The 27,536-nt window shown below is 36.4% G+C and overlaps 1 protein-coding gene across 2 annotated transcripts in view; it reads right to left on the reverse strand.

Moving 5' to 3' along the window:
• Positions 1-1,047: 1,047 nt before the first annotated feature.
• Positions 1,048-27,536, reverse strand: part of LOC148948325 (uncharacterized) — a 29,469-nt gene continuing 2,980 nt past the window's right edge. Inside the window, exons 1-3 of one of the 2 annotated variants that reach the window (XM_089093885.1) lie at positions 17,642-17,841; positions 10,394-10,600; positions 1,048-1,565 (exon numbers count right to left, since the gene is read on the reverse strand). In XM_089093885.1, coding sequence (XP_088950011.1) covers positions 1,334-1,565; positions 10,394-10,600; positions 17,642-17,670 — 468 coding nt within the window. In that variant the 5' untranslated portion in view covers positions 17,671-17,841 and the 3' untranslated portion in view covers positions 1,048-1,333. Of the gene's footprint in view, positions 1,566-10,393; positions 10,601-17,641; positions 17,842-27,536 lie in introns of those variants that run through there. The other variant, XM_089093884.1, reaches the window with a different exon arrangement.

Raw genomic sequence — 27,536 nt, forward strand, 5'->3', positions numbered from 1 at the left:
TAAGACAGGCCTTTTTCTTACTTTCAGTCAAATTGTCTCCCTTCCCCTTTAAAAAAAATGAGTGTGGGCCTGACTGAAATATTCCTCTATCCATATCCATACTATTTCTTAGTTCAATCCCTACGAACAACTGATCTTCAGCGATTATTCTATAAAAATTGCATAATTTTGAAAAAATTGAGCAATTGCGGCTTAAAATATTCTTTTTTACAACCCCTTCATTTTCCCCTTCGTACAAAAGTTTCAGCCCTAGTGTTTCTTCGAAAAAAGTAACTAGATTCGCTCGTTTAAGATTACAAGATTACTTTCGAGGAAAAATATTGTTTTCAATTCGAACATGTTTTTTTGTTTCGTTTGTTCTGCCTTTTTTCTTTATAGCATCAAAACAGAAACACTTTTTAACCACAAGGCCCAAACTTTTTTCTTTTGCTTGTTTCCAGGGCAGTATCACCTTTTCGACAGTGTTGCCACGTTGAAACATGAAAATAAATGCGCGAAACTATTCAGCTAAATCTGAAGTTTTCCGTCAGTAAAAATTCTAACGCCCCAATGACAACTACAGTTTCAAAAAAATCTAGACCTTTTTAAACCATTTGGATTTAGCTTAGTTTTCGCTGATTTTTCACCCACGTTTCTAATTTTTAAATTTGAGTTTTTGAGTTCCTGGTCGTAGTGAGTGTCAAATTTAAAACTTAGAAACGTGGTTGAAAAATCAGGTTATTTCATTAAAAATTGAATTCCTGATTTTTCAAGATGCATATAGTCGTGTAAGTTTCCACCCAACCAATTCAAACAATTAGATTTCATTTTTAGTGTCGTTGGTAATTGAAATGATATATACGATATTTTTTTTATCAAATAATATATAGAAGACGTAGTACAAGCTAAAAATATTTTAATTCCTATTTTATTATAACTATTTTTTAGTTGTAGCAATGCGTTCTCGAGTTGTGTGTTGATCTCTTATCGTTCAACCAAATGACACCGAATCTTTAATTTATAATAGCAGGAGCATGCAAATTCTATAGCCAAAATTATATAAAAACAAATTTTTAACACATTTATTAGATATCAAAACAGAAACTTACTCAAATATTATTTCTGAACCAACAGAACACGTTCTCGTTTGGTACTAAATTGACTGAGCCTTGAAAAGCTTTCTAGGATCTTGGTTTAGCTTAGAGTATTTTCTACTTTATCCCATTTTTTTCCAGTCGACTCAAAATTATGGTCAGAAGATAAATTAATAATAAAAAATGGTTCCGACAACATGTGTCGCACATACAAAATTCAGACTGTGGTTAAAATTACGTGTAACACTAGAAATACAATCCTAATTGTCAAGACTGTTTATCAAGGAAATAATTTTTCGATATTTCTTCCCCAGCTCTTGTATTTCTTTTTCATTGTTTTCAATTTCAGATATATTCCTGTCCTGTTGTGACTTCAAATTTGCCAACTCGTTGAATAGCTCTGCTTGTTGCGTTTTCATACTAGTAAAAGTCTGATCAGCCTCTTTGTACCTTTGCGGTGCTGAATCTTCTCTCGGGTTCCCTGTGGGTCGCCTAAAAAAATAAAAAAAAAATAAGATGAGCTTCACTTATCACCAGTGAACATTGACACAGTTAATTATAAACATTTACAAATAACGGTTCAAATAGGGATAAATCCTTTTATTAGACAGTGAAAAACAATGACAAAAACTCAGGTATATATATCTGCTGATCAGTGTCGTTACTAGCCAAAATTTTTGGGGGGGATCACAATTTCCCTTATGAAATAAAACTTGACTTGGGGGGCTATTTTTTCTTTCGGGTTCATACTGGGCCGCCCAAAACAATAAAATAGACATGACCTATCACGAGTGAAAATTTTAACGTTAACAGCACCACTTATGAAAACTGTAGTTTGCGTCAAGTCGATCTTGTATTTCGTACTGCACTTTGCCGCATCTCTCCTGATGGAAATTGATCGAACTGTGTGTCGTTTTATACTGCTTTTTGTAACCCTTTGATATTTCATACAGAAAAAAACAAAACAAAAAGAACAAACAAAGAAAAACAGATTACTGTCCTATACTTTCGTGTAAAAAATTTGATTTTTAACTTTTTTCTTTATTCCTATTAATTAATTAATAGTTAACTAATAAATAATTATTAATTATTTGTGACTGATTAATTTTATTAATTATTTTTAGCTATTTTTAAATATCTGTGTTTAAAATTATATTTAAATGAATTCTATTGGTTTATCTCTTTAACAAATGTTCGCAAAACAACCGCATTATTCTTTATTTCTGGAGAAACAAATAAACACATCCTTTTGAATTCGTTCCTGCGTTAATAAAATCATCTGATAATCAGGCCTGGCAATACGGTGAACGACACATTTCAGCCAGTAAAAAGAACAACAAATCTCACTAGCTCTTTTCTTGTGAGGTTTCAAATAAAGAGAACGAAAAGTTTGTGGGTCACCGAATTTTAGAAGCAGACAGTAATTTCTCTGTTTTTTACACTTACGGATTTCCTCATCTCGACTAATATATACAAGATTCCATAAGTGACATAGAGACAGCGTAAACACACTGATCAATCCCTTTTTTAAAATCCCTTTGTTCTTTCTAAACATAATAATCAATTCACTCGAAAATGAACTCCCCCTTTGTGATTTTCTTTATAATATATCTGCTTTTTTAATCATTTATTCAAATCAGAATATTTTGGTATTTTACGCACTAATTCCTATTACGCACTAAATTCACGCAAGGAAGACTGCTGGGCCAGTGCCTCACTTCCTCCCCAACAAAAATTTCATGATTTTTATGAATAATCTCACACATTGTCCCTATAATTCAATTTTATTTCTTCAATTTTTATCACACACACAGAGATAAATTCCTCACTGAGAAGATACCAAGTTCAATATAGGAGCGATAACGCATGATTACACTGGAGTAATAGAAAAACAAATTACTAGGGCTATATATGGGACCATCAGGGGAGGACGGGGTGCATTTGCGATTGAACTGATTAATATACTTAGGAAGAGCATACAAAACAGGATCGAGTAACATAAAAAAACGTTTTTCCCAAGAGGACTATATCGTCACTGTACAGGCATTGTTGATTCATACTCGCTTGGAGTTTCTGCTTCGCCCAATTCTCCTTGGAAATCCCTTGCTCCCCCAAACACCACATCTTCGAATACTCCCAAGCCTTCCAATATCCCCCTATCTGAGTGGGAACACATTTTTCGAAGGAATTTGCTGCAACAGATCCAATTTTAGAGACTAAATTAGAATCTGAACTAAATGATTTTCTACCTGTTTCCCCTGAGTCTCATACATTGTTATAATGCAAGTCATAATAACTACAGTCTCCAAGCTGAAACCGAAAGCTTCGTTTAGTATAGACAATATTAGCGCATTATATATTATCCATGGAACCCCTCTGTTCATGTCAAGAGCAGGCCTTGCAGACTATTCTTTGATACTTTTACAATATCGTCGTCTTTTTGCCTTGGTGATCTCACTCCTATGTCCAAATAAGGCAAATATAACATTCAGTGTTTGGCCTTTAGGCCTATGACAATCTCAATTACATTCTGTAAACTGTTTGAGCTGCTTTTTTTGATGAATTAAAGAGGAAATGTAGAGTTCCTCCATACCAGTTTGGTTTTCAGAATAAAATAATATGTGCTAATGCCCTTACTGTTGTACCTCATGTCCTAATGGGAGCTGAACTGGCCGGAGAAAGTCTCGTTCTAGCAGCACACAATGTTAGGCGTGCATTTGACTCATTGGTACACGGATCCATGTTCTTCCACACGGCAAAAAGAGGCGTTCATCCCTGTTATTCGCATCTTGAAAAACTTATATTCGCGGCTTAAAGGACGCATTAAAGTTACAACTCCAGTTCGGTTACCGTTTACCAATTCACCTAATCTAACACGTGCTCCACGAAACAAACTCACTTGTCCCAGTAGATCACCGAATGATCCGGATAGCTTTGCTTCTGTTTATAAAAGTTCGCGTCAAGATGCTATCACTTTCCCTACTCTTTTTAACAACGGCGTCTTAGACACTCAATCTAAATGCCTATCCTCATGCATTGATGCATCAACAAACGTAACTTCACCTTAGACCTTAGTTTCTCCAGTGTCTTCAAAGGCACACAGGGCGTCAGTGAGTAGCTTCCAATCTTTCTTCAAGTGGGCCACAGCGTAGATGTCCCCCAACTCTGATTTGAGACTCGTCTGGAGGACTTCTGTCACGTTCGTACGTTCTACGGAGCGTGTTCTTTAGTCTTCCTTGATGACGGGTGCCTTCCGGTTGCCATTATCAGAAACATGACACTTGTCTGTTATGCGGATGATGTCGTTAACCTTAGCAGGATGATATAGCGTATCGAGGAAAACTTCAGCATACTTGAGCAAATACCCTTAACTGGGTTGGGAAAATTTTAGGTTCTTCTATTTAACTGGAATAACTCAGGTTCAACTCCGTCAGTCCAGCTGGGAAGTTGTTCAGTAAGGCCAGCTGAACAACTTGTTTAATTTGTTTTTTCGAATGGGTCAACTCTAAAGCGAATCCCTTTGCTGCTGATTTCCCACATTGAAAAAAAATGTAGTGCGTCTTATGCGCCAGTTGTCCGAAATAAAAAAAACGTTTCAACCAAATAATCCTTGCTAAACGGTACAATTCAACAGCACAATCACATTTCCAATACACGGTACCATTTTGGAAGATTTACACACAAACAGATAAACATAAAATTTGTTCACTATATTTCAAAATTGCAAAACAAATGCTTCATTTGCCCCCTAAGGCCCGAAATTCAGCCCGCAAATGTAAAATTAGCAAACCCAGCAATAGCTCTGTCAAAACTTATTTTGAAACATAGCCACCAAATCAGTTTTTATTCATGGCATCCCCCTCTCATACAGTAATCTTTACAGTTATATGTATCACAATTCTTCTGTGTTTAATAGGTGACCTTTATTAATTGTTTTGATAAACAGTAATGTAGTTTTTTCAGTTTGTCTTCTTCTCTATTTTGCACTCCGTCTATTTGCATTTTTTTATTGTTTGACGAGACGGAAATAAATGAATTTATTCTATCTCTCTCTCTCTCTAAAAAAAAAAAAAAAAAAAAAAAAAAAAAAAAAAAAAGACAGGGATTACGGGTTAGTAATTTCAAGTGCACCATGTTCCTTATATGCCTCTTGTGGCGAAGCTCTTGTCTTGAAAAATTGTTTGAATCTTGTATTTTCTTTACGCAAGAAACTAATATATCCGTCTTAATTCGGTTTTAAGAGTATCCTGAAAGATGAAAGATAAATCCTAAAGGATGAGACAATCATTCATTACCGATTTAGAATAAAGACAAAATGAATCAAAAGGACCCAATAAAGATGAGAAAAAAGCTGTCAATGAAATCAAGATGGAATCCTACAGTATTAGCACTATGAGGGTTAGGCCTATATTATTTACGATAATTTCTGTTCTTTTAAATTTGATCTGATTATTTATTTTGATTCCTGTCCGTTTTAGGTTCCATTCATTCATTCATGGTAATACCTTATTTTTAAGTTTGACTAAACTATCCGTTTAATTATTAATTTATTAACTACTTTCCCGGTATTCAATCTCACTTTCTAGGGCTATAATAAGAGAGAGGTTAAGATGGCTAGGAGACGTTCTGCGGAAAAAGACGACAGATTGCCAAACATCGTCCTTGTTGGCCAACCATCTAGGGCTAACCAAAAAGCAGGTCGTCCCTGAATGGGGTGGGAGAGTGTTGAAAGAAAAGATTTAAGGGAAATTGAAACTTGTTGGGAGGATGTAAAGAGGAAGACTCTGGATAGATTATGATGAAAGAGGAGCGTGCACAGTTATGTTGGCCTCAGGCAGCTTGGTGCTGCAGTAAGTTGTTAGTGGTAATAGCAGTATTTTTAATTTTGTTCTTTTATGGCTACAATTATTTCTTCATAGTAACTTCTGTTCGTTCAAGTTTCACTTATTATATAACTTAATTTTTTATAGTTTTAAGCTTTAGTATCAGTTTTTACTTTTCTTTGAAAAACTTGTCATGGAAAACGTTGGTTTAAAATTGGCACAAAAAAAACAGCAGAAGGATTTGCCTACAGGTAATATAGTTTATAATAACAGGAATTGCTTACAATCCTGCCTGGATGTAGGGAGAGGAGGGTGACAGCAGAAAATTTTATTCCCTTAAAAATGAAAGCGTACATTGTACTTTGGATGACTATGCACCCCTCCCTGAAGTTTGTCCCAATAGAGATCATAGAACATTGGCTACATTCTTTTTCGAAACACCAAAACCTTCGCCCAAAAACAATTCCGACGCCCCCTCCGTCCCACCTTGCAGCATGCTTCTGTTTATCAGCCCACTCTGTACCACATTGCAGCATGCTTCTGCTTCCCCAGTTGCGGATCCAGGAGGGCGCCTCTCCCCCTAAAGTAGTGTAATTTACTTAATTAACGCAAGATTGCGTTAATTAAACTTGCTCGTAACGCAAATTTATCGGCCAAACCTATTTTGCGCCCCCCCCTAAAGAAATCCTAGATCCACAGCTGTACTTATCAGCCCCCTCTGTCCCACCTTCCAGTAAACTTCTATTTACCTGTCCCACCTTACATCATACTTCTGCTTACCAGCACTCTTTGTTCCACCTTGCAGCATCCTTCTGCTTACCAGCCCACTCTGTCCCACCTTGCAATATCCTTCTGCTTACCAGCCCCCTCTCGCCCACCTTGCAGCATGCTTCTGTTTATCAGCCTGCTCTGTCCCACCTTGCAGCATTCTTTTGCTTACCCAGTGGCGGATCCAGGGGGCACCCCTCCCCCTAACGTAGTCCAAAGTAGTGTAATTTACTTAATTAACACAAGATTGCGTTAACTAAACTTGCTCGTAACGCAAATTTATCGGATCAACCAATTTTGCCCCCCTCCCTAAAAAATCCTAAATCTGCAGCTGTGCTTACCAGCCCCCTCTGTCCCACCCTGCAGCATACTTCTATTTACCTGCACCCTCTGTCCCACCTTGCATCAAACTTCCGCTTACCAGCCCTCTTTGTTCCACCTTGCAGCATCCTTCTGCTTACCAGCCCTCTCTATCCGACCTTGCAGCATGCTTCTGTTTACCAGCCCCCTCTGTCCCACCTTGCAGTATGCTTTTGCTTACCAGACCCGTCCCGCCTTGCAGCATTCTTTTTTTACCATCCTCCCTCTGTCCCACCTTGCAGCATCCTTCTGCTTACCAGCCCCCTCTATACCACCTTGCAGCATGATTCGGTTAACCAGTTCCCTCTGTCCCAACTTGCAGTATACTTCTGCTTACCAGCCCCCTCTGCCCCACTTCGCAGCATGCTACTGTTTACCAGCCCCTTCTGTCCCACATTGCAGTATCCTTCTGCTTACCAGCCCTCTCTACCACCTTTGCAGCATGGTTCTAGTTACCAAAACTCATTTACAAATAAACCGAACCTAGCGATATCGTCAGTGTTCTTAAGCATTAAGAGACATAATCGCTTTAATATTCACTGACATACAGCAGCTTCGATACTGAATCATTTTCATCAGCAAACTAGAAGGAAAGATAGAAGAAAAATCCTTGCCAGCAAGAACGATTTTTACCTTACTATAGCAAGATTTTTGGCACGGTTAATTATTTGACAATACCCTGCTAGTTTTGGCATTTTGATTAGCCCCCCCCCCCCATCCCAGATTGTCCCAATGGATAACAAAAAGATTTTGTCCCTATCTTTTTTATCAATACTTTTGCCCGAAAAAAAAAAAAAAAATTAAGAATCAGAAATTCCCACAATCAATGCTGAGGCCATTAAGGCCCATCACCTCAACCAAGGCTCTAGTGAAATTAAAAACTATTTCCTTTCATTATTACAAATAATTTTTCAGTTGAACCTTTTCAAAAGTTACCAACTCTAATTCAGTATTCAGTAGGAATTTTGCTCCTTTTTCTGCTTCTTTAAATTTCCGTCACTATGGTTTGCTCTGAAGAAAGTTGCACTGCATATACTGCTGCAACAACAATCGAGTTTATATCTATTTTGTCAACTTTTATGAGGGGCTAGTTACTATTCTATAGCACTCAATTTCAGAAAGGGACTGACAAGTGGCACTTCGATGTAGGCACGTGCGCAGGATCTTTCTCACGGAGGGGGGCGGGGTTAAAAGGTAGAAAAAACATTTTTTTGATAATTGAATGAGAAATAGCAAGAAATCCAGAGAAAACAAGTATATTGGGGGGGGGGGCACTGGGTCCTCTGAGTACATCTCAGCTTCGATACCACTCGGTATTCAATGTGACACTAACTTTTATATGGGCCATTCTTTGTCTCTATATGACCATCCGCTACATAATGATCCCTTTAACAAAAAAGTTGGCCTCAGGCGGCCTGGTACTGCAATAATATATTAAAAGTAGTAGTAGCAATATAGACGATTCCAAAGATTGTTTTCTTTCAGTATTTGCCATTACGTTTATTATTGGCGATAGGTACTAGGTTTTATGATTTTTGTATATTCATACTAGGTTTTGGCTATGGAAAATTGGGGAAATTTGTTTTTACACCTGCAGATACTAGGCCGTACCTCAGAAAGTTTAGCAGATAGAACAATTTTGACAGCAGCCTAGAACTATCATTAGACAGTCCATCCTTAACTCGATTGTGTAGATACCAAGTTTTGGCAGAAGACAGCCAACTTGTGCATAAACATATCTCGTTTGATGTCATGTTATTTAAAAAAAAATATATATATTTTTGTAAAATTAACACTTACCAAAAATCAGAAGAAAACAACTCATGATTCTGGGCTCTCGGGTGAAAACTTTTAAATGTTCAAGATCAAGGTCATGTCTATGGGGGGAGGAGGTTTGAACCCTCTCCGCCCTCAAAATGTTTTCCGACTTGTAAAAACGTAATAAAAACATATATAAACAAATGTTGATGTTTTTTTAAATTTGTTGTGCACCCCCCCCCCCACCAAAAGAAAAACCATGGATATGGCCATGTTCAAGACACATTATTACCAATTTTACATAAAGCTCTAATAAAGCTCTTATAAAGACACATAAAAGCATTTTCTTTTGAGGCGGGTCGAAGCTAAGTAAGAGGTATTCTTAACTGATGAAAATTGCTCATTTTTTTTTATAAGGAAAGCGCTTTTTACATGGGTCAGGGAGGGGGCTAGTTGCCCTCCAATCTCTTTGGTGACTGAAAAGGGCAGTAGAACTTTTAATTTCGTTCTGAATGAGTCCTTTCATAATCTTTTAAGACCTTTTATTCAATATGTCACCCCTGAAAAAAAAAACACATCCTTGATCTTTCTTCTGCCAAAAAAATGCAAAACTCCACATCTTTGCACAGAGAAGCTTGAAACCTCTACAACAGGGTTCTCTTATATGCTGAATCTGATAGTGAGATTTTCATTAAGATCGATTGACTTTTTGGGTATGTTTTCCCACTTTTTCGAAAATCAGGCAAATTTCCCCAGAATTGTAGCTTTTGATGGATGACATTAAATTCAATGAATTTTATATATTGGAATCAGCATAGAAGCCAATTCTTTTGATGTGTTGATTGTTATCAAGATTCATTTCTGGGATGTTTTGGTTCTATTAGGACGAGTTGCTCCTTATTTATAGCTCGTTAGCATGAATTGTTTGAAAGACAGGTAACAAGCTTATCAAATAACGTTGCAGCAGCTAGAATTCAACCCTGGTTCCAGTTTACGAAGCAGAGCATCCCAGGGTAGAAACTGGCAAGATAGAAAAGATATGCACCATTATATTCTTCAAAATATGTTCTTTTCAAGAACAATAATCACTTCTGTTGCAACTTTGACTGCAGTCCAATATATTCAGTGGTGATTCCAGCCTCTCTTACACCCGGGGCAAAATCTTCATTACTATTTGTTACTATTCATTACTACTACCTTATTATGCACCTTTTCCCCCAGCCTGTCCTCCAAATATTTTCAGGCCAAATTTAACAAAATTTCCATTTATTCATAAAATTTTGTATTTATTTAAATATAAATTGTCTTACTTTATATGGAAAAAGATATAGGAAAAAAGAAAATTTCACATTCAATTTGCTTATGCTTACTGCCAAATATGCTCTCTCCTTTATTAAAATTTCAAAAATCACAAACTGATTATAAATGTTAGATTATTTACTTGAAATTTCACTCCCCTCATTTTTCTACACCCAGGGTAGGTGTCCTCTCCCCCCCCACAAACCACCTCTGAATATATTCCCCCAAATAAATTCTAATACTTGGTTGTTCACATTCCCCCTAACAAAATAAAAAAGAGCTGGTAAGATAGAAAGTGTTGTGCCTACTTACCAAGCTTGAGAGCCATTTGTTGTACACACCATTGTATCAAAAACATTGAATCGTTCTCGATATTCAATAGCCTCCTCAGAGTCTCCTAACAACGTGGCTTCCATTTCAGCTTCTATAGATTTTGCCACGGTTTTTAATAGGTTTTCGTGGAACACTTTGGCTTCAGCCTCATTCAGGAATGGGAAACATTTTCGAAACAATTGAATACTAAAAAAAATTACATTATTGGAGCAATAAGCGGGAACGTTCACAGGCTAAACGCTAATTAGTGCTATTAGCGAAAGTTTTTACCTTCAAATGTATGTCTATTATTTGAACTTGACCACAAACACAAATGTTGAGTATGGACACAATTGAATTCGAAAGGGATCAAGTGCATCCAGCATTTAAAGTATTTTGTTTACTGTCTTCCTTAGGACAAGATCCGTACTAATCCATATAATCAGGGATAAAAGCACAAGCACATTCAACTCCTAATTCAATACAAAACTACCTACTAGCCTTACTTTAGAAGATATTTATTGGGAATTCCCAATAAATATGGTTCAGAAACTCTCATGTTTCACAGAGATACCATATTTTTTATCACAGTTTCACAGATCACAGATATTTTTGAGATAAGTAAGAAAATGGATGAGTTGTCTACCCGTTTCAAAAGTCGAAACGGAACAGTCCACAACTTTCCATTAGCTAGGCTTGTCCAGTAGAATCTGTGATTTTTATTTGGTTTGTTTTTCTCTCTTCCATAGTGATTGCAGTTTAATATTTTTTGTAGTTTCGTGTGATTTTTTTGTTCTTTTGTCTTTTGTTTTTTACAACTCCTTTGAGCATTTACACTGTATTTGTATGAAGGGTTGAAATTAAATTATTATTATTAATAGGTTTTGTGCAGCTGACCTATGAGGTATTTGTGCAGCTGACCTTCTATGCTAGTTGTGAATACATGGTCACAACTGTTGTGAATACATGGTCACAACTGTTGTGAATACATGTTACAACTGTACTTCCTTTCACCAGTGTAGTTTGCTTTGTGTTTTTCTTATGTTCTTTGGATATTAAGGCCATTTCCAAAAGCAGTTATTGTAGTATTTATGTGAGTAGTATGTTGAGCATTTTCTTGACAACTGCTTGAGACCAATCCTACTACTTACCTCTTGGCAAGTAAGACATTCTTAATTGAGTCAATTTGAAAGAAAAATACTTTTAATCTTCTTTCAGTACTTCATCAATGAAGTAAAATCATAAAATTACAAATGTACAATCAAAATTAATACTAACTTGTTCCTGTAGCAAAAGCAGTAATAGCCACAAGCCAATAGCCACAAGTAGCCATAGTTGCAGTGACAAGAAACATAATTGCCTGTAGCCACAGACAGAGTTCCAAGAAACATAAAATGGGGTTATTTTGGACCACTTTTCATACACTTTAGTCCGTAATCAGTATGCGGGATTGATAAAAAGGTGAAGTCTTTGGAGTTCTGTAGGAATATCTCTTTGGAAAAGGTTTCCGCTATAAAATAATTTTTTTTTATTCATTTTTCTATTTTTTTTTTTAATTGAATGTTTGGACCAATCTTACCCAAGGATGAGGGGTAACTTTGGACCTCTTGTCTTTTCAGCATAATTTGATATTTCTAGTGCTGGTTAAGTAACTTTGGTCCAAAATTTGTATTTTAAAATTTATTTTGACTACAAAGAATGAAAAAAAAAACACATGAGACTTTGGTTATGACAAAGATTGTTTAATAGGCACTGGTTTAGTACTTCTTGGAGGGTTAAATGGGACAATGGGACAATTCCAGCTCTTCGAAATCCCAATATCACATTTGCTACTCCAGTACCTTCATCAAGATCACCCAAAAGTTCCATCAACAACCTCAGGAAATCACCTTTAAGAAGGCCTGTGCATCTGGAGCCTTTATCTGATTTGAACCTAAGCAGTATCTTTCACCATATTACATAAAAAAAAACAATTTTTTTTTTAACTGAAAGTAAGGAGCGATATTAAAACTTAAAACAAACAGAAATTATTTCGTATATGAAAGGGGCTGTCCCCTCCTTAACGCATTGCTCTTTACGCTAAAGTTTGACTCTTGCTGATAAGTCTATTTTTTAGAACAATAAAACAAACTTTAGCGTAAAGAGCAAGGTGTTGAGGAGGGGACAGCCCCTTTAATATACAGAACAATTTCTGTTCGTTTTAAGTTTTAATATCGCTCCTTACTTTCAGTTAAAACTACTGTTTTACTACTGATGATGGTCACTGTATATGTGACCAAAATATCTGGTATTTTTTTGTGAATTTCTATCACAATTTATATAATTAGGCAGTAAGTTTACCGCAGATGATTTCTGGCTCTTCATTCTCGATCCGAACAAAAAGCTCCTCCCACTTATTTCTGCATTAGCGGGATAGTTTGTTTGCGTCAATCAATGAGAAATGGTTACAAAGTGCATTATTCGTAATTGCGAAAGCAGAAAAAAACTTGGTGAGCCGGTCAAGTGGTTTGCAAGTATCCCATCTCACAGGTATAACTTAATTTATATACAAATTATAACTTAATATTTTCTTTATATACGGTGTACTAAACTGTTTGGCCGATGCAGTATTTTATAACCAAGGGGGCGGGGGCGTGAGGAAAGTTGTGAAAAGAAGGATTTTTTGTTCTTCCAATAACTGGTGGAATAGGTGTGATGGTTTCAGGGGCGGATCCAGGATTTTTTTTTGGGAGGGCACAAAATAGGTTGATCCGATAAACTTACGTTAGGAGCAAGTTTAATTAATGCAAACCTCTCTGGGGGGGGGGGTGCCCCCCCAGAGGGGGGGGGCACCCCTCGCCCCCTCCCCCCTCTGGATCCACCACTGGATGGTTTATCATTTTTTTTTCACGTCGTGATATTTATTTTCTATGATATTTATTTTCTAGATAAGACTAGTTTCGTTTTCAATCAACGTTTTCGTATGAAATGGGCAGACCTTTCCTGAACTTTAAACAATAAACAGCTCTGTTTGAAAATCTTTGCACTTTGTGAGTTTGTGAATTTTTGCACTTTGTGAAGCACCAAATATCATAATCAAATGTCATCGCTTTATGGCATTGTTCAAATAAAACTTATTTTTAACTTGATTATCGTTGTAAATTCATTCTTTGTCTTTCTTTCCATTCTTAAACCAATGTTATATTTACCTGCATTATTACAGCCCACTATATATACATTTATATAAATTTATATGCAGTGTTACCGCCATACCAATTATTCTCCTTTCCTTTTTTATTCTTTAATAGCGATTTCTGGTCGTTTGGAGTTTGAGTTATTGTAGGCTTCTATTCCTTCTGATCTTAAGTTTAATATGGCCTTTACTTTTCTTAAAAAAAAAAAACTTTCTTTTTCGTAAAGTTTTCGTAGTATATATATATATATATATATATATATATATATATATATATATATATATATATATATATATATATATATATATATATATATATATATATATATATATATATATATATATATATATATATATATATATATATATATATATATATATATATATATATATATATATATATATCGGCGCGTACAAACAGCTCCTCTCATTTTATCGGCCATAAGCGGTCCAATTACCCTCGAACCCTTTTTTTGGCAGAAACTTTCTAAAAATACCATTGAAACCAACTTGAGACTTCGAAACCTATTTTTAATTTCTAAAACCATCTAATAACAATATTGCACTACTAATTACCGATTTTCATGCATATATTGGAATGAATTAATTTAAAATTAGTTTCTTCAAAATTAGTGTTTCACCATTGAAGCCACGTTTCTCGTCCAAGAGAGATCTGACGTGTCTACCCGCGAAAAGATCTGATGCCGCTTATGTTTATACCGGTTTATACATTCTCTGGAGCACTCGCACCTCAGTCCGGGTTTTTATAATGGGTGAGATAGGGAAAAATCATACTGCTATATTATATATACTATGATTTCTATACAATGTCTATTACAAAGGATTTTTATCCCTATTTGAACTTTTATTTTATCAGTTAAAAAAATGGTTTTTTTATTTAATTTCTGAAGGTTTTTGCATTAATGCAGCTTTGATTTTGGCTCACCGTACATGAATAACTAAAATGAAATTTACATATTAATTTTGCTTTTTTTGGCTATATGGCTTTCTCGAAATTTTGATATGACGTAACTTACGAAATAACTTACGTAACGAACTTCTATATTCGTATATTTTTATTACGTAAATAAGGAGTTCTCCCCCTAGTCAATAACTCGCTCTTTACGCTAAAGTTCGAACTTTGTTCCAATTCTTTAAGAATGACTCCTGAATCCCAAAGGCCGTTTAATTAGAATAGAACGCTTTTTTAAAAGAACTAAAAAAATTTAGAATAAAGAGCGAGGTATTGACTAGGGGGAGAACTCCCTAATATACGTAATTATTTCTGTTCGTTTTAAATTTTAATGTTGCTCCTTACTTTCAGTTGAAAAAACTTGTTTTTTTTAATTTAATTTATGATCGTTTTTTTAAATAATGCTGAGAAATCTGGCGCCCCCTCATATAAATGTCCCTTCCCCCATAGCAATATCCTCCATGAAAAGATCTTCCCACGTAGCCTCCTCCGACCCCCCTTCCCACCAGAAAAAAATCCCTCTTGAAAACGTCAGCATACTTCCAAATAAAAATTACTATATGTAAACAATGGGCAAAGTTTATAACTTCCAGCTCTTCCCCCGGGGACTGTGGGGGATTAAGTCATCCTCAAATACATATTTATTAGGTTTTCAACTATGCTGAACAAAATGGCCATCTCAAAATGTTGATCTGATGACTTTGAGAAAAAAATGAGCATGGGAGGGGGCTTAGTAGGCCTCCAATCTTTTTGGTCACTTAAAAAGGGCACTAGAACTTTTAATTTCCGTTCGAATGAGCCCTCCTACGATATTCTAGGACCAACTGGTCAATACAATCACCCTTGGAAAAAAACCCAATTAAACATGCATCCGTGATCTTTCTTCTGGCAAAAAATGCAAAATTCCACATTGTTGCAGATAGGGGCTTGAAACCTCTACAGTAGCGTTCTCTGATACGCTGAATATGATGCTTTGATTTTCATTAAGATTCTATCACTTTTATAAGGAGATCTATTACTTTTATTTCCCCCTTTTTTCAAAGATAAGGCAAATTTTTTCAGGCTCGTAACATTTGATGGGTATGACTAAACTTGATGAAACTTAAATATTTGAAATCAGCATAAAAATCCAATTCTTTTGATGTATCTACTGGTATCAAAATTCTGTTTTTTAGAGTTTTGGTAACTATTGAGCCAGGTCACTCCTTACTTGCAGTTGGTTACCATGAACTGTTTGACTATTCATTGGACAAAAGTAAGTAACATCAAGCGGCTGTGTTAAGTGGTTCAAGTTGGCTGGCAGTGAGACAAAACAAATGTTGTGCTTTTTGCACATTTTGAAAGCAGACACAGTAATATGTGATGACAAGTTATCACAAATAATTATCTTATTTTTGTCCTTTTTCTTTAGCACATCATGAGTGAAATCAACATTTTTGGAGCATTGATTACTCCCTCTGGATATTTGATTCCACATTTTGTGAGAATTTCTTTTTGTAAAAAGTGACAGTTTTTAGGCTCTTGACCATCAGAGACCTAGATCTTGGTTGTTTTCCAAAATTTTCTCAGTGCTTGTGGCTAAGGTCCATGGCAAACAGCTGATTTGAAAAAAAAAAAATCAACTGGCTTATAAAGTGGAACTATGGAGGACACTTGGTTGGTGGTATAAAAATTTAAATATTGCAATTTTCCATTTTCTTTTAAACAAACAATCTAACTTTATAATGTCAGCTGGGTCAGATATTCTTTACAACAATCACACATGCAAAAAAAAACAACAAAAAAAAACAAATAAACAACTTGTCATAAGCCTCGGTAAAAATATGGACTTATAAATCTTTTTCATGATTTTGGACCAATGTTGCTTCACAGGACCAAAGTACCATTCGACAGTACTTGTGGTGGCAATCACATTTGTAAATGGTTGCAAGTAGCTGCAGACACAAGTAGTTGGTTCAATCAAAGTCACATGTACATGCAATTGGAGTTACAAGTAGTTGCTATTGCAAGTTGTTATTAGTAGGAGTTGCAAGTATTTCCAGCTACAGTTAGCAGCAGTAGATCTAGAGCAAAATCTTGGGGGGGGGGCAATGTGATAAGGGTATCAATAATTGACCCAGCTGATAAGTTTATTTGAAAATAAAGGAGCAAAAAAAAAAAGAACAGAATGAAAGCAAAAGAGAAATTTGGGGAAAGAGGGGGGGCCTTGGGCACCCTGGACCTGCCTCTAGCCAGTAGTCACAGACACAAACAGCCAAAAGCAGTCACAGGCATTGCTGATATGTTGTTTTAACAACTTGCATGCATAGTGGGCATTTTGAGTTCGTTCAACCCACACTGCAACATCCATTGAAAGTTTCACCTTAAAGCCCTTAGTCATGCTATATATATATTGCAGATAGGCCATTTTAACATCCATATTTAGCTATATATCCCCCTCAACAAGCTCTGAAAGTTTCTAATTAATACCTTTATCCATTCTTAAGATGTTATAAATATGCCCTTATAATAAACTTGAATAAACATAGTGTCTTTTGATTTAGTTCAACACTTTCAATAATATGCTCTGAAAGTTCCAACATACCTCTCTTTTTCTCCTGGGATAATGCACATATACCCTTTTGACTATTTGGATATAAATATCACTTTTTAATTTAGTTTTACTTCCCTCTGAAGTTTCCTTGAAAGTAGAAACTTAACATACTATTATGACGTTTTTGAGACACTGTATCTATGCTGTTTTGATAATCTGGATGCACTTAAACCCTTTTGAAGAAAATTAACTTTAGAGAAAAAATTTACCTTTGATTTTGTAGATGGAGTTCATCTGGTACATGCCCCAGTGTATAACATTTTCTCCTGCCCCCCTATATACCAGATGAAACCCATCTAAAACATTGAGGGTAGTTTTTTTCAAAATATTTTGTCACAAGATGGCTACAGAACATGACAAGATGATTTGATTTTTGTTTGGTAGAACAAGCCCTAAATTCTACTGAGCCATAAGAAAATAGACACAAAAAATCTAAAGGCAAAATGTTTTTTGGGCAGTATTTCCCAAACTTTGAGGTAGGTTTACTCGAAAACAAAAACAGTAACACACCAAAATAGTTGTACTGGATGGTTGAACATTAAACTGATTATGCTAGGTGGCCTCTACAAATTTCTGGAAGCAGAAAGACAGCTTTGACCATTATGTATCATGTCCTAGTATATACCCCTCTACCCTCCATATGGAGTTGTGTTTGAATTGTTAATTGGCATCAAATTTTAACAGGTGTCAGACTCTACTAATGGATATTCCATAGTATTTAACATCTTAACACATCATTAGAACCATATGAGAGCTGAATATCCTTAAATCAATCTAAATTAAGATAACTGAAAAAATTTTCTTCTATTAGTTGATGATGGTGATGCAATTCATTCACAGTGAAATGAAATACCAGTGAACAAACTATCAAAATTAAACTGGACTCAGTGAGATAATTCCAAACCTTTGACTACCAAATTAATCAGAAGAAAATCCTCTACCTGAAGAAAGTGACTGGAATTTCTTGAACATTATTTTATCCAGAGATATTAAGCTCAGAAATTACCCTTGAGATAGCCTGTTTTTTTTAAAAAAAACCTGTTTGGCTACTGTCAGGGTTGCCACCAGCTCAAAAATAAAATCCCGATTTTTCCTTTAAAAAATCCCGGAACATTTCATGCCCGAAATGCCGCCAAAACCAAAACGTCCCAGAGAGAGCCCCCAGAAAAAAGTGGACAGATGCCTGTTATGTACTTTAGACCTAAAAGAAGATTCTAAAGCATTACTTTGTGATGGATGTTGAAAATGGATGTGTTGTGACTGCCTGAAAATATCTGATGCAGAGTATGAACTTCTTGTGAAAATGCAGGAGAAAAACGGTTTCAAATGGGACTGTGCTTGGTGTAAATCAAATGAGACCACCCCTAAATCCATTATCCCCTCCCCCCAACCCGCAGCTACTATCCAAGATATTACTTCAGTGATCACGCAAGCAATAGGAAACCTTCAGAGTAGTCTCTCCAATACCATTGCACAAACTGAGAGTGCACTTAGAGCTGAGCTAGGTTCTATAAAAGACAAAGTGAGTAGTGTGGAAGTAGCCCTATCTTTGAAATGTAACGCAAATGAAACGAAGCAAACTGTGCAAGCACAAGTCCAAACACTTAGTGCTAACTTTCAGCAGTTGTTGGAATCCGAAGTAGGACAGATCATCCATGCTGAAAAAGACCAAGAGTCACGGAAAAACAACATCGTTGCATACGGTATTGACGCTTCCATTGATGACATTAGCGTTCTCAAGCAGTTTTTATCAACCAAGTACAGAATCAATTGCGGTCCCATAACCAACATCCATTGCCTAAAGCAGAATGTACAGGCTAGCAATCTAACCTGGAATATAGCACCACCCCTTTTGTTTACTGTGTCATCCTTTCAGATAAAAAACAGATCTTGAAAGTCTTTCTCAAGGAAAGGAGCAGTACAGTTCCGCCATGATCGATCAAAACAGGATTGAGAGAGATAAAAAGCACTTGTTGCAGAGCCTAAGGATTGAACAGCTGGCAGTGAATAAAACCTCGCAATCCGCAATTTCCACATTACGTCAGAAAAACCAGAAAGCAGAGGAGAAGACCCTCCTCCGAACCTGATGCTGATGCAGAACTCCAAGCTGTGAACTGTGTAAATAATGTAAATATGTGTGTTACCAAACATGTTAGTGCTATTTCTACAGAAAGACTCTCATCCATGACTAGTGACAACTCACTGGAAAGCAAAACAAGCTCTGGAAGCTACTACAATGCTAACTCAAAAGCGTCAGCAACCACTTTAAGCAGAACCAACAACCAGAGTAAGCAACCAGACCAACAACCAGAGTAAGCAACCAGACCAACAACCAGAGTAGGTAACACCAAAAACAAGTAAGTCCAGATTTTTCTGCTCTAATTACTAACATTGACCAACTTCCTAACAAATTGAATGTGCTGAAATCCGTGATTTTTTCTAAAATCTGGTCCTATTGACCGAGATTTGTCCCAAGTCTAGTAGCAACAGGCTTGAAGATTCCCATGTTAAGATTTCAGGGTATGGTGTTGTGTCTAACCTACAGTCTTCAGAATCCAGGCGTGGTATGTTAGCGCTATTCAAGACATGTTATAGCATACATTCATTATGTCTCCCAGGTAACTCACAATTTGTTGAATCTGTATGGTTCAACCTCTGTGATGATGGCAGTGGAGTAATAACCAGAGTAGGCTGTATTTATAGAAGCCCATCTGCCTCAGATTGCCAAAAAACCAAGTGGACAATAGCAACAATGCTGCATAAAGCAACTAGGAATTGCACATGGAACCTACTTATAGCTGGTGATTTTAACTTCCCTGACCTCATATGGAAAGAGGGATACCCATATATAGGGGAGACCAGCTCAGGTTAGCTACAGTCCAGGTTCGTCATTTGCATTTAACTAGGGAGCCATCAAGGAAAAAATTCCATAGATTAGCATTTAAGTTGCCATCTAGTAGCAAAACTTTGAATGTATCCAACTTTGAGTTGAACCCCGTTTTCCAGGTTTTGTTTGGTAAGTTGATTTTTAGGGCTTGGAAACTAAATTTTTTTGTAAAAAAAAATTGGTCTCTAATGTAAAGGTAAGAAAAAACTTTTAATGTCAATAGAAACGTCTGAGACTTAATAGACAATTAATGATAGACATTTACCGCCTTTTATGATAACAATTGGAATGTGCTAATTTTTCTCCAAGAGGGCCACGTTCGCCACAAATAACCAGCCCTGATTTGCTACTCTAGGACTGGCGAACCTGGAAAGCTAAATTTTTGCAACATACTTCATTGATATTTGCTTCATATTTTGTCAGATACACTTGATGAAGAAGCAACAATCCCATATACTTTAGCCTGGAAAATTCTGTATGGTTGGATCAAACTTTGCTTGGACCAGAAAAATAGCTTGGTGAGGAAACTAAAAATAAACTTAAATTAAAAATAAAACAGCTGGTCAGAGCTGCTGTAATCAAAGCTTTTGTAAAGAAACAGAACAAGAAAAAGGCTGTAAGAAAAATAGAATACTACAAACAACTCTGAGGGGATACGTCACCAAGGCTGAGAAACAGGATGTGCATATTGAACTTCTAACTCTCTCATTTTTTCTCACCACTCTATGCTACAAGGCGGATCTTCACAGAGGAACAAGAAAATGCTCTTGCTAAATACTTGCAAGTTGTGTGCCATATGCATTATGGTTTAACACCACTTGAAGTTCGTCAGCTTGGTTGGAGGTATTCTCTTGCAAAAGGAATTACCATTCCAAACTCATGGACAAGCAAATCACTGACAATCAAAATGCTGCAGGTGAAGATAGGTACCGCGGCTTTATGGCAAGACATGCACATATTTCTATAAGAGCACCTGAAGCAACCAGTCTCGACCATGCAACTGCTTTTAATTGTGTGACAGTTGGGATACTTTTTAAAAGTCTTTGTGATGTGTACTATTACCACATATTTACTGCACAAAATATTTGAAATATAGACAAAACTGGACTATCAACAGTCCACAAGCCAGGGAAAATTTTTGCAGCAGAAGGACAGAAACAGGTAGGCAAGGTAATGTCAGCAGAAAGAGGTCAGAATAATACTATTCTGACCTCTGAAATCCGTGATTTATTCTAAAAATTATGATCTGGTTCTATTGACTGAGGTTTGTCCCAAGTCTAGTAGCAACAGGTTTGAAGATTACCATGTTAAGATTCCAGGGTATGGTGTTGTGTCTAACCTACAGTCTTCAGAATGCAGGCGTGGTATGTTAGCACTATTCAAGACATGTTATAGTATACATTCATTATGTCTCCCAGGTAACTCACAATTTGTTGAATCTGTATGGTTCAACCTCTGTGATGACGGCAGTGGAGTAATAACCAGAGTAGGCTGTATTTATAGAAGCCCATCTGCCTCAGATTGCCAAGAAACCGAGCATACAATAGCAACAATGCTGCATAAAGCAACTAGGAATTGAACAGGGAACCTACTTATAGCTGATGATTTTAACTTCCCTGACCTCATATGGAAAGAGGGATACCCATATATAGGGGAGACCAGCTCAGGTTAGCTACAGTCCAGGTTCGTCATTTGCATTTAACTAGGGAGCCATCAAGGAAAAAATTCCATAGATTAGCATTTAAGTTGCCATCTAGTAGTGAACCCCGTTTTCCAGGTTTTGTTTGGTAAGTTGATTTTTAGGGCTTGGAAACTAAATTTTTTTGTAAAAAAAGAAAAATGAAAAAGTTGGTCTCTAATATAAAGGTAAGAAAAAACTTTTAGTGTCGATAAAAACGTCTGAGACTTAATAAACTATTAATGATAGACATTTACCGCCATCTATGATAACAATTGGAATGTGCTGATTTTTCTCCAAGAGGGCCATATTTGCCACAAATAACCAGCCCTGATTCGCACTCTAGGACTGGCGAATCTGGGCCTGGCGAACCTGGAAAGCTAAATTTTTGCAGCATACTTCATTGATATTTGCTTCATATTTTGTCAGATACACTTGATGAAGAAGCAACAATCCCATATACTTTAGCCTGGAAGATTCTGTATGGTTGGATCAAACCTTGCTTGGCCCAGAAAAAATAGCTTTGTGAGGAAACTAAAAATAAACTTAAATTAAAAATAAAACAGCTGGCCCGAGCTGCTGTAATCAAAGCTTTTGTAAAGAAACAGAACAAAAAAAAGGCTGCAAAAAATATGTAATACTACAAACAACTCTGAGGGGATACGTCACCAAGGCTGAGAAATAGGATGTGCATATTGAACTTCTAACTCTCTCATTTTTCTCACCACTTTATTCTACAAGGCAGATCTTTACAGAAGAACAAGAAAATGTTCTTGCTAAATACTTGCAAGTTGTGTGCCATATGCATTATGGTTTAACACCACTTTAAGTTCATCAGCTTGGTTGCAGGTACTCTCTTGCAAAAGGAATCACCATCCCAAATTCATGGACAAGTAAATCACTGACAATCAAAATGCTACAGGTGAAGACAGGTACTGCAGTTTTATGGCAAGACACACATATTACTATAAGAGTGCCTGAAGCAACCAGTCTTGACCATGCAACTGCTTTTAATTGTGTGACACTTGGGAGACTTCTTAAAAATCTTTGTGATGTGTACTAGTACCACAAATTTACTGCACAAAATATTTGAAATATAGATAAAACTAGACTATCAACAGTCCAAAAGCCAGGGAAAATTTTTGCAGCAGAAGGACAGAAACAGGTAGGCAAGGTAATGTTAGCAGAAAGAGGTCAGAATATTACTATGTGTGTTTATGTAGAATATTACTGTGTGCAGTTATGAACCATTTTATCAATCATGCAAGACCAAGTAAGGCTGTGCTTCTAATACTTGACAATCACATTAGTCATTACAGTAGTGAATTGCTTGACTTAGCCAAAGAAAATTGAGTTGTCATGCTCACCATTCCTCCTCATACAATGCATCAGCTGCAACACATGATGTTTTCTTTGGAGGTTTTCTACAACAGGGAATCTGTGACTTCTATGACAGAGCATTAATGCAAGAATATCTCAATGTATAACATCTCTGAGCTTTCTGGAAAAGCGTATCCCAAAGCAGTGACCCCAGAAAACATAATCAGCGGTTTTTGCTGCACCGGCATTTTCCCTTTCAATCCCAAGATTTTCAAAAATCACGAGTTCCTCAGTTCATACGTCTGTGATTGACCATCAACTTTGAAACATCATGCCATGGAACCTCCATCACCCATTGCTTCTTCTGCTTCAATCTTTCTCAAGATCCCCTTTACAAGGACAAGCTGTAAAAAACTTCTCTGAACTAGTTGATGTGGCTCCATTTCTGAAAGTTTCTCCAAGAAAACAAATCAGAGAAACAGTGAAAAAAAGACTACCAAAATGTGAAGGAAAGAATCCACCAGAACGAGGAACTGAAAGCTGCAGAAAAGAGGAAAAAGAACAGAAAACCCAGGAGGAGAAGAGTTTAAAGAAAGCTTTATTGCAAGAAGCATACAAGCTATTGTTTCTTGCTAGTGAAAGTGAGTCTGATAGTGTTGAAAGGGAGCTTGATGATGAGAGTTAGGACAATCTTAAGCTAGGAGAAGATAAGGAAGATGTGGGAAACAAGCCAACAAAAGTTGGTGACTTTGTTTTAGTTGGATTTTCTTCAGCTAAAAAGAGTACTTCTTTGTTGCAAAAGTTCTTAAGGAATATACAGTTGAACTTGATGTTCTATTCTTGAAGTGCATAGAACCAAGCAAGTTTGTGCTTACCAAAGAAGAATTGTGCATCTTAAAGTCCGAGGATTAGGAAAGCCCTCAGTCTTGGGTGGGACTTAAAGACTTGCCAAAATGCTAAAGTTTGGTGGGTCATGGACTTTCTGACTGGTTGGACTCAGGAGGTTTGACTCTTCACAGCTAATGGCAACAAGTTTTTCTCCAAATCATGTGATGTTGTAAGTGGAGTCCCCCAAAGTACTGTTTTAGGCCCTACTCTATTCCTCATATATATCAATGATATGGTGAACAGAACAGAAAACAACATCACTCTCTATGCCAATGACTCCAAGCTGTTTGGGCCTGCAAATCAACAAAGTCTGCAGTGTGACCTTCATAAAATCCAAACATGGGCACAGGATTGGCTAATTGAATTAAACACATCAAAATGCAGTGTCCTTCACTTTGGAAGCAACAATCCCCATCACCAGTGCAACATGTCCAATTCCAATTCACTGGCTGACTTAGTACTAAAGACAAGTCCTGAAGAAAGAGATCTAGGAGTGTTGATAGATGAACAAAAGTTCCATGGCCACTGGCAACAAGCAGTCTAAAGAGCAAGTTAAAGCCTTGGTCTCCTCAAATGCACAATAATCCTAAGGCTATAGATAGGCCTGTTTTGGATTATGGGACATGTCTCACCTCCCCTTCCTAAAAGAATGATACTAACCTAATCAAGGGAGTTCAGAGGCATGCCACAAAGTGCATAGCTGGCCTACAAGATCTCCCATACAACAAGAGACTGGAGCATGCACAGCTGCCAGCACTTGTCATCAGACACCACCATGGTGATATGATGCTGACCTGCAAGTATAATGCACAACTAAATAACCCCCTTTTTACCAAACATTCAAGTCAGCACCATACAAGAGGACACTCACAAAAGCTGTCAAAACATTCTGTCAGTACATGAATGCAGCAACACTTCTTCTCTGAGCATGTTGTCAATGATTGGAATAGCCTTCAAGCTGAAACAGTGACTGCTCTCACTGCAGCATCCTTCAAGTCCAGACTGGACAAGGAATGGAATGACAAGCCATGGAAATATGAGTAGGACTATCTGTCCCACTCAACTACTGACTGATGCCAACTTCATCATAATAATTGTCTAATTGCATCTCTCCAGCAGACCTCTCTTATGGCATGTCACTGGGCCTAACACAGTGACGAAATTTTGCCATCATTGACCCAGAGCACAACAGATCCAGTATGGACCTTAATTTCACTCCAAAGTGCAAATTAAAGTAATTAATTAAGATAATCCATACTAGAGGGCTTCAGACACATTTAAATCAAAATAAAGTAAGTTAAAGAAGAATCAGACATTAGAAATGTCAATATAACTCCAAGGATTGGGTATCTGTCTCCTCCAAGAAAAAGTAACTGCTATGTAATAAAAATAATTTTAGCCCTTCAAAAGATAATAAACAAGAGCAAAAATGATAATTTACTGATTACAAAATGCAATTGGAATGATGGAACCTAATGGGTGATTGGAAACCATTACATCTGGTGGACATCTATGATCAATGAAAAAAGTTTATAAGTTGGTTACTTGAGCTGTAAAAGAAACACACTTCAGTTAAAATAATTCTAAAGCTAACAACAATATTCTATAGGATACCAAATATGCAAAAAGAAAGAACTGTTATTGGAAAAATACCTCCAATAACAACAAAGGAGACAACTATAAGAAGTTCCTAGGGGTTAAAATAAACCATGAATGCACATTTTGAGTCAAAGCTTGCTACTAGCAGTAAAAATAAACCCAAAGAAGTTTTGAAATTACATATCTGCTGAAAAAGATCAATAGATGTCCTAAGATTGTCATATGGAGATGAAGTTAGCTAAATATTGCAGAACTTTTTAATGAATTATTTGTATCAATTTTTAATACTGAGTATTAACTATTGAATACAAATTTACAACATATATTTAAACATTAGGAGGGGGGGGGGGTAAAGTTCATTTCTGTCACAAATGAATGTTAAATTTGGGTTCAACATATAATGCTAACTATAGAGGCAGGTTTGAACTTTACCACTGCCCCCATATCTGCAAATATATATCCCAAATTGGTATACATTGGGGTATGGGTAAAGGTCATTTCTGACACAAATTCATGTTAAATTTGGGGTAAAATTCTACTTTAGTTGCTGTTGGCTATCTTGGAAAGGGGTTGAGTTAGGAAAATGAAACTTTCAGGGATGGATGTACATGCTAAGGTATGTCCCAGGAAGGTACTTTGAAGTACTTACCTCCACTCCTCCCCCCTCTATATAATGGTAAATTACTGCACATTACTAGTTGTTTTAACTCATATTTCATCCTATATTACTATCATAATTTTAAATCACTGCTTACCTTACGCAACTTCAGCTTTTAACCTTGTTCATTAAAATATATTCCAAAATCCTATTTAAATCCTAAACCATTTAATTTCCTATCCTTGCTGACTATTGTTATGGCATAATAAAACCAGGTTTGTTGTGATGTCACAACTTTGCTTATCAGAAACCCTTACCCTTGAGGGTAGCAGGCACATGCCAAACACCTCTGTGTTGATAAGACCATTTAAACTGTATTAATTAGGGAAAGGATTTGACAAGAGAGACCAGTAAAAATAACCTAATCGTTTTTAGAGGACAAATTATGTCATGAGAAGATGTTTTTGAAATCCCTCTTCCACCCAAACTCAAAATTTTCTAAAATTCTACTTTAGAAGCTTTTAAAGTATTTTTAAAGTACTAAAAGATAGAGTGCTAAAAACATCAGAATCGACTTCAGAGGAGACGTTATGTAACGGGAAGAGGTTTTTAAAATTCCCCTTCCCCCGAAACTCAAAATTTTCCAAAATTCTACTTTAGAAGCTTTTAAAATATTTCTAAAGCACTAATAGATAGAGTGCTAGAAACATTAGAATCGACTTCAGAGGACACGTTATATCACGGGAAGAGGTTTTTAAAACCCCCTTCCCCCCAAACTCAAAATTTTCCAAAATTCTACTTTAGAAGCTTTTTAAATATTTCTAAAGCATTAATAGATAGAGCACTACAAATATCAGAATCGACTTCAGAGGACAAATTATGTTATGGGAAGATGTTTTTGGAATCCCCCTTCCCCCCAAACTCAAAAATTTCCAAAATTTTACTTTAGAAGCTTTTCAAGTATTTCTAAAGCACTAATAGATAGAGCGCTACAAATTTCAGAATCGACTTCAGAGGACACTATATCACAGAAAGAGGTTTTTAAAATCCCCCTTCCCCCCTGACTCAAAATTTTATTTTAGAAGCTTTTTAATATATTTCAAAAGCACTAATAGATAGCGTGCCAAAAATATCAGAATCGACTTCAGAGGACACGTTACATCACGGGAAGAGGTTTTTAAAATCCCCCTCCCCCCCCCAAACTAAAAATTTTCTAAAATTCTACTTTAGAACCTTTTTAAATATTTCTAAAGCACTAATAGATAGAGCGCTACAAATATTAGAATCGACTTCAGAGGACAAATTATGTTATGGGAAGATATTTTTGAAATCCCCCTTCCCCCCAAACTCAAAATTGTCCAAAATTCTACTTAAGAAGCTTTTTAAATAATTCTAAATCACCAAGAGAGAGAGAGCTACAAATATCAGAATAGAC

Source organism: Artemia sp. Qi Xiang Cuo, chromosome 9 (assembly GCF_049724085.1).
Source record: "Artemia sp. Qi Xiang Cuo chromosome 9, ASM4972408v1, whole genome shotgun sequence".
Lineage (NCBI taxonomy): Eukaryota > Metazoa > Arthropoda > Branchiopoda > Anostraca > Artemiidae > Artemia > Artemia sp. Qi Xiang Cuo.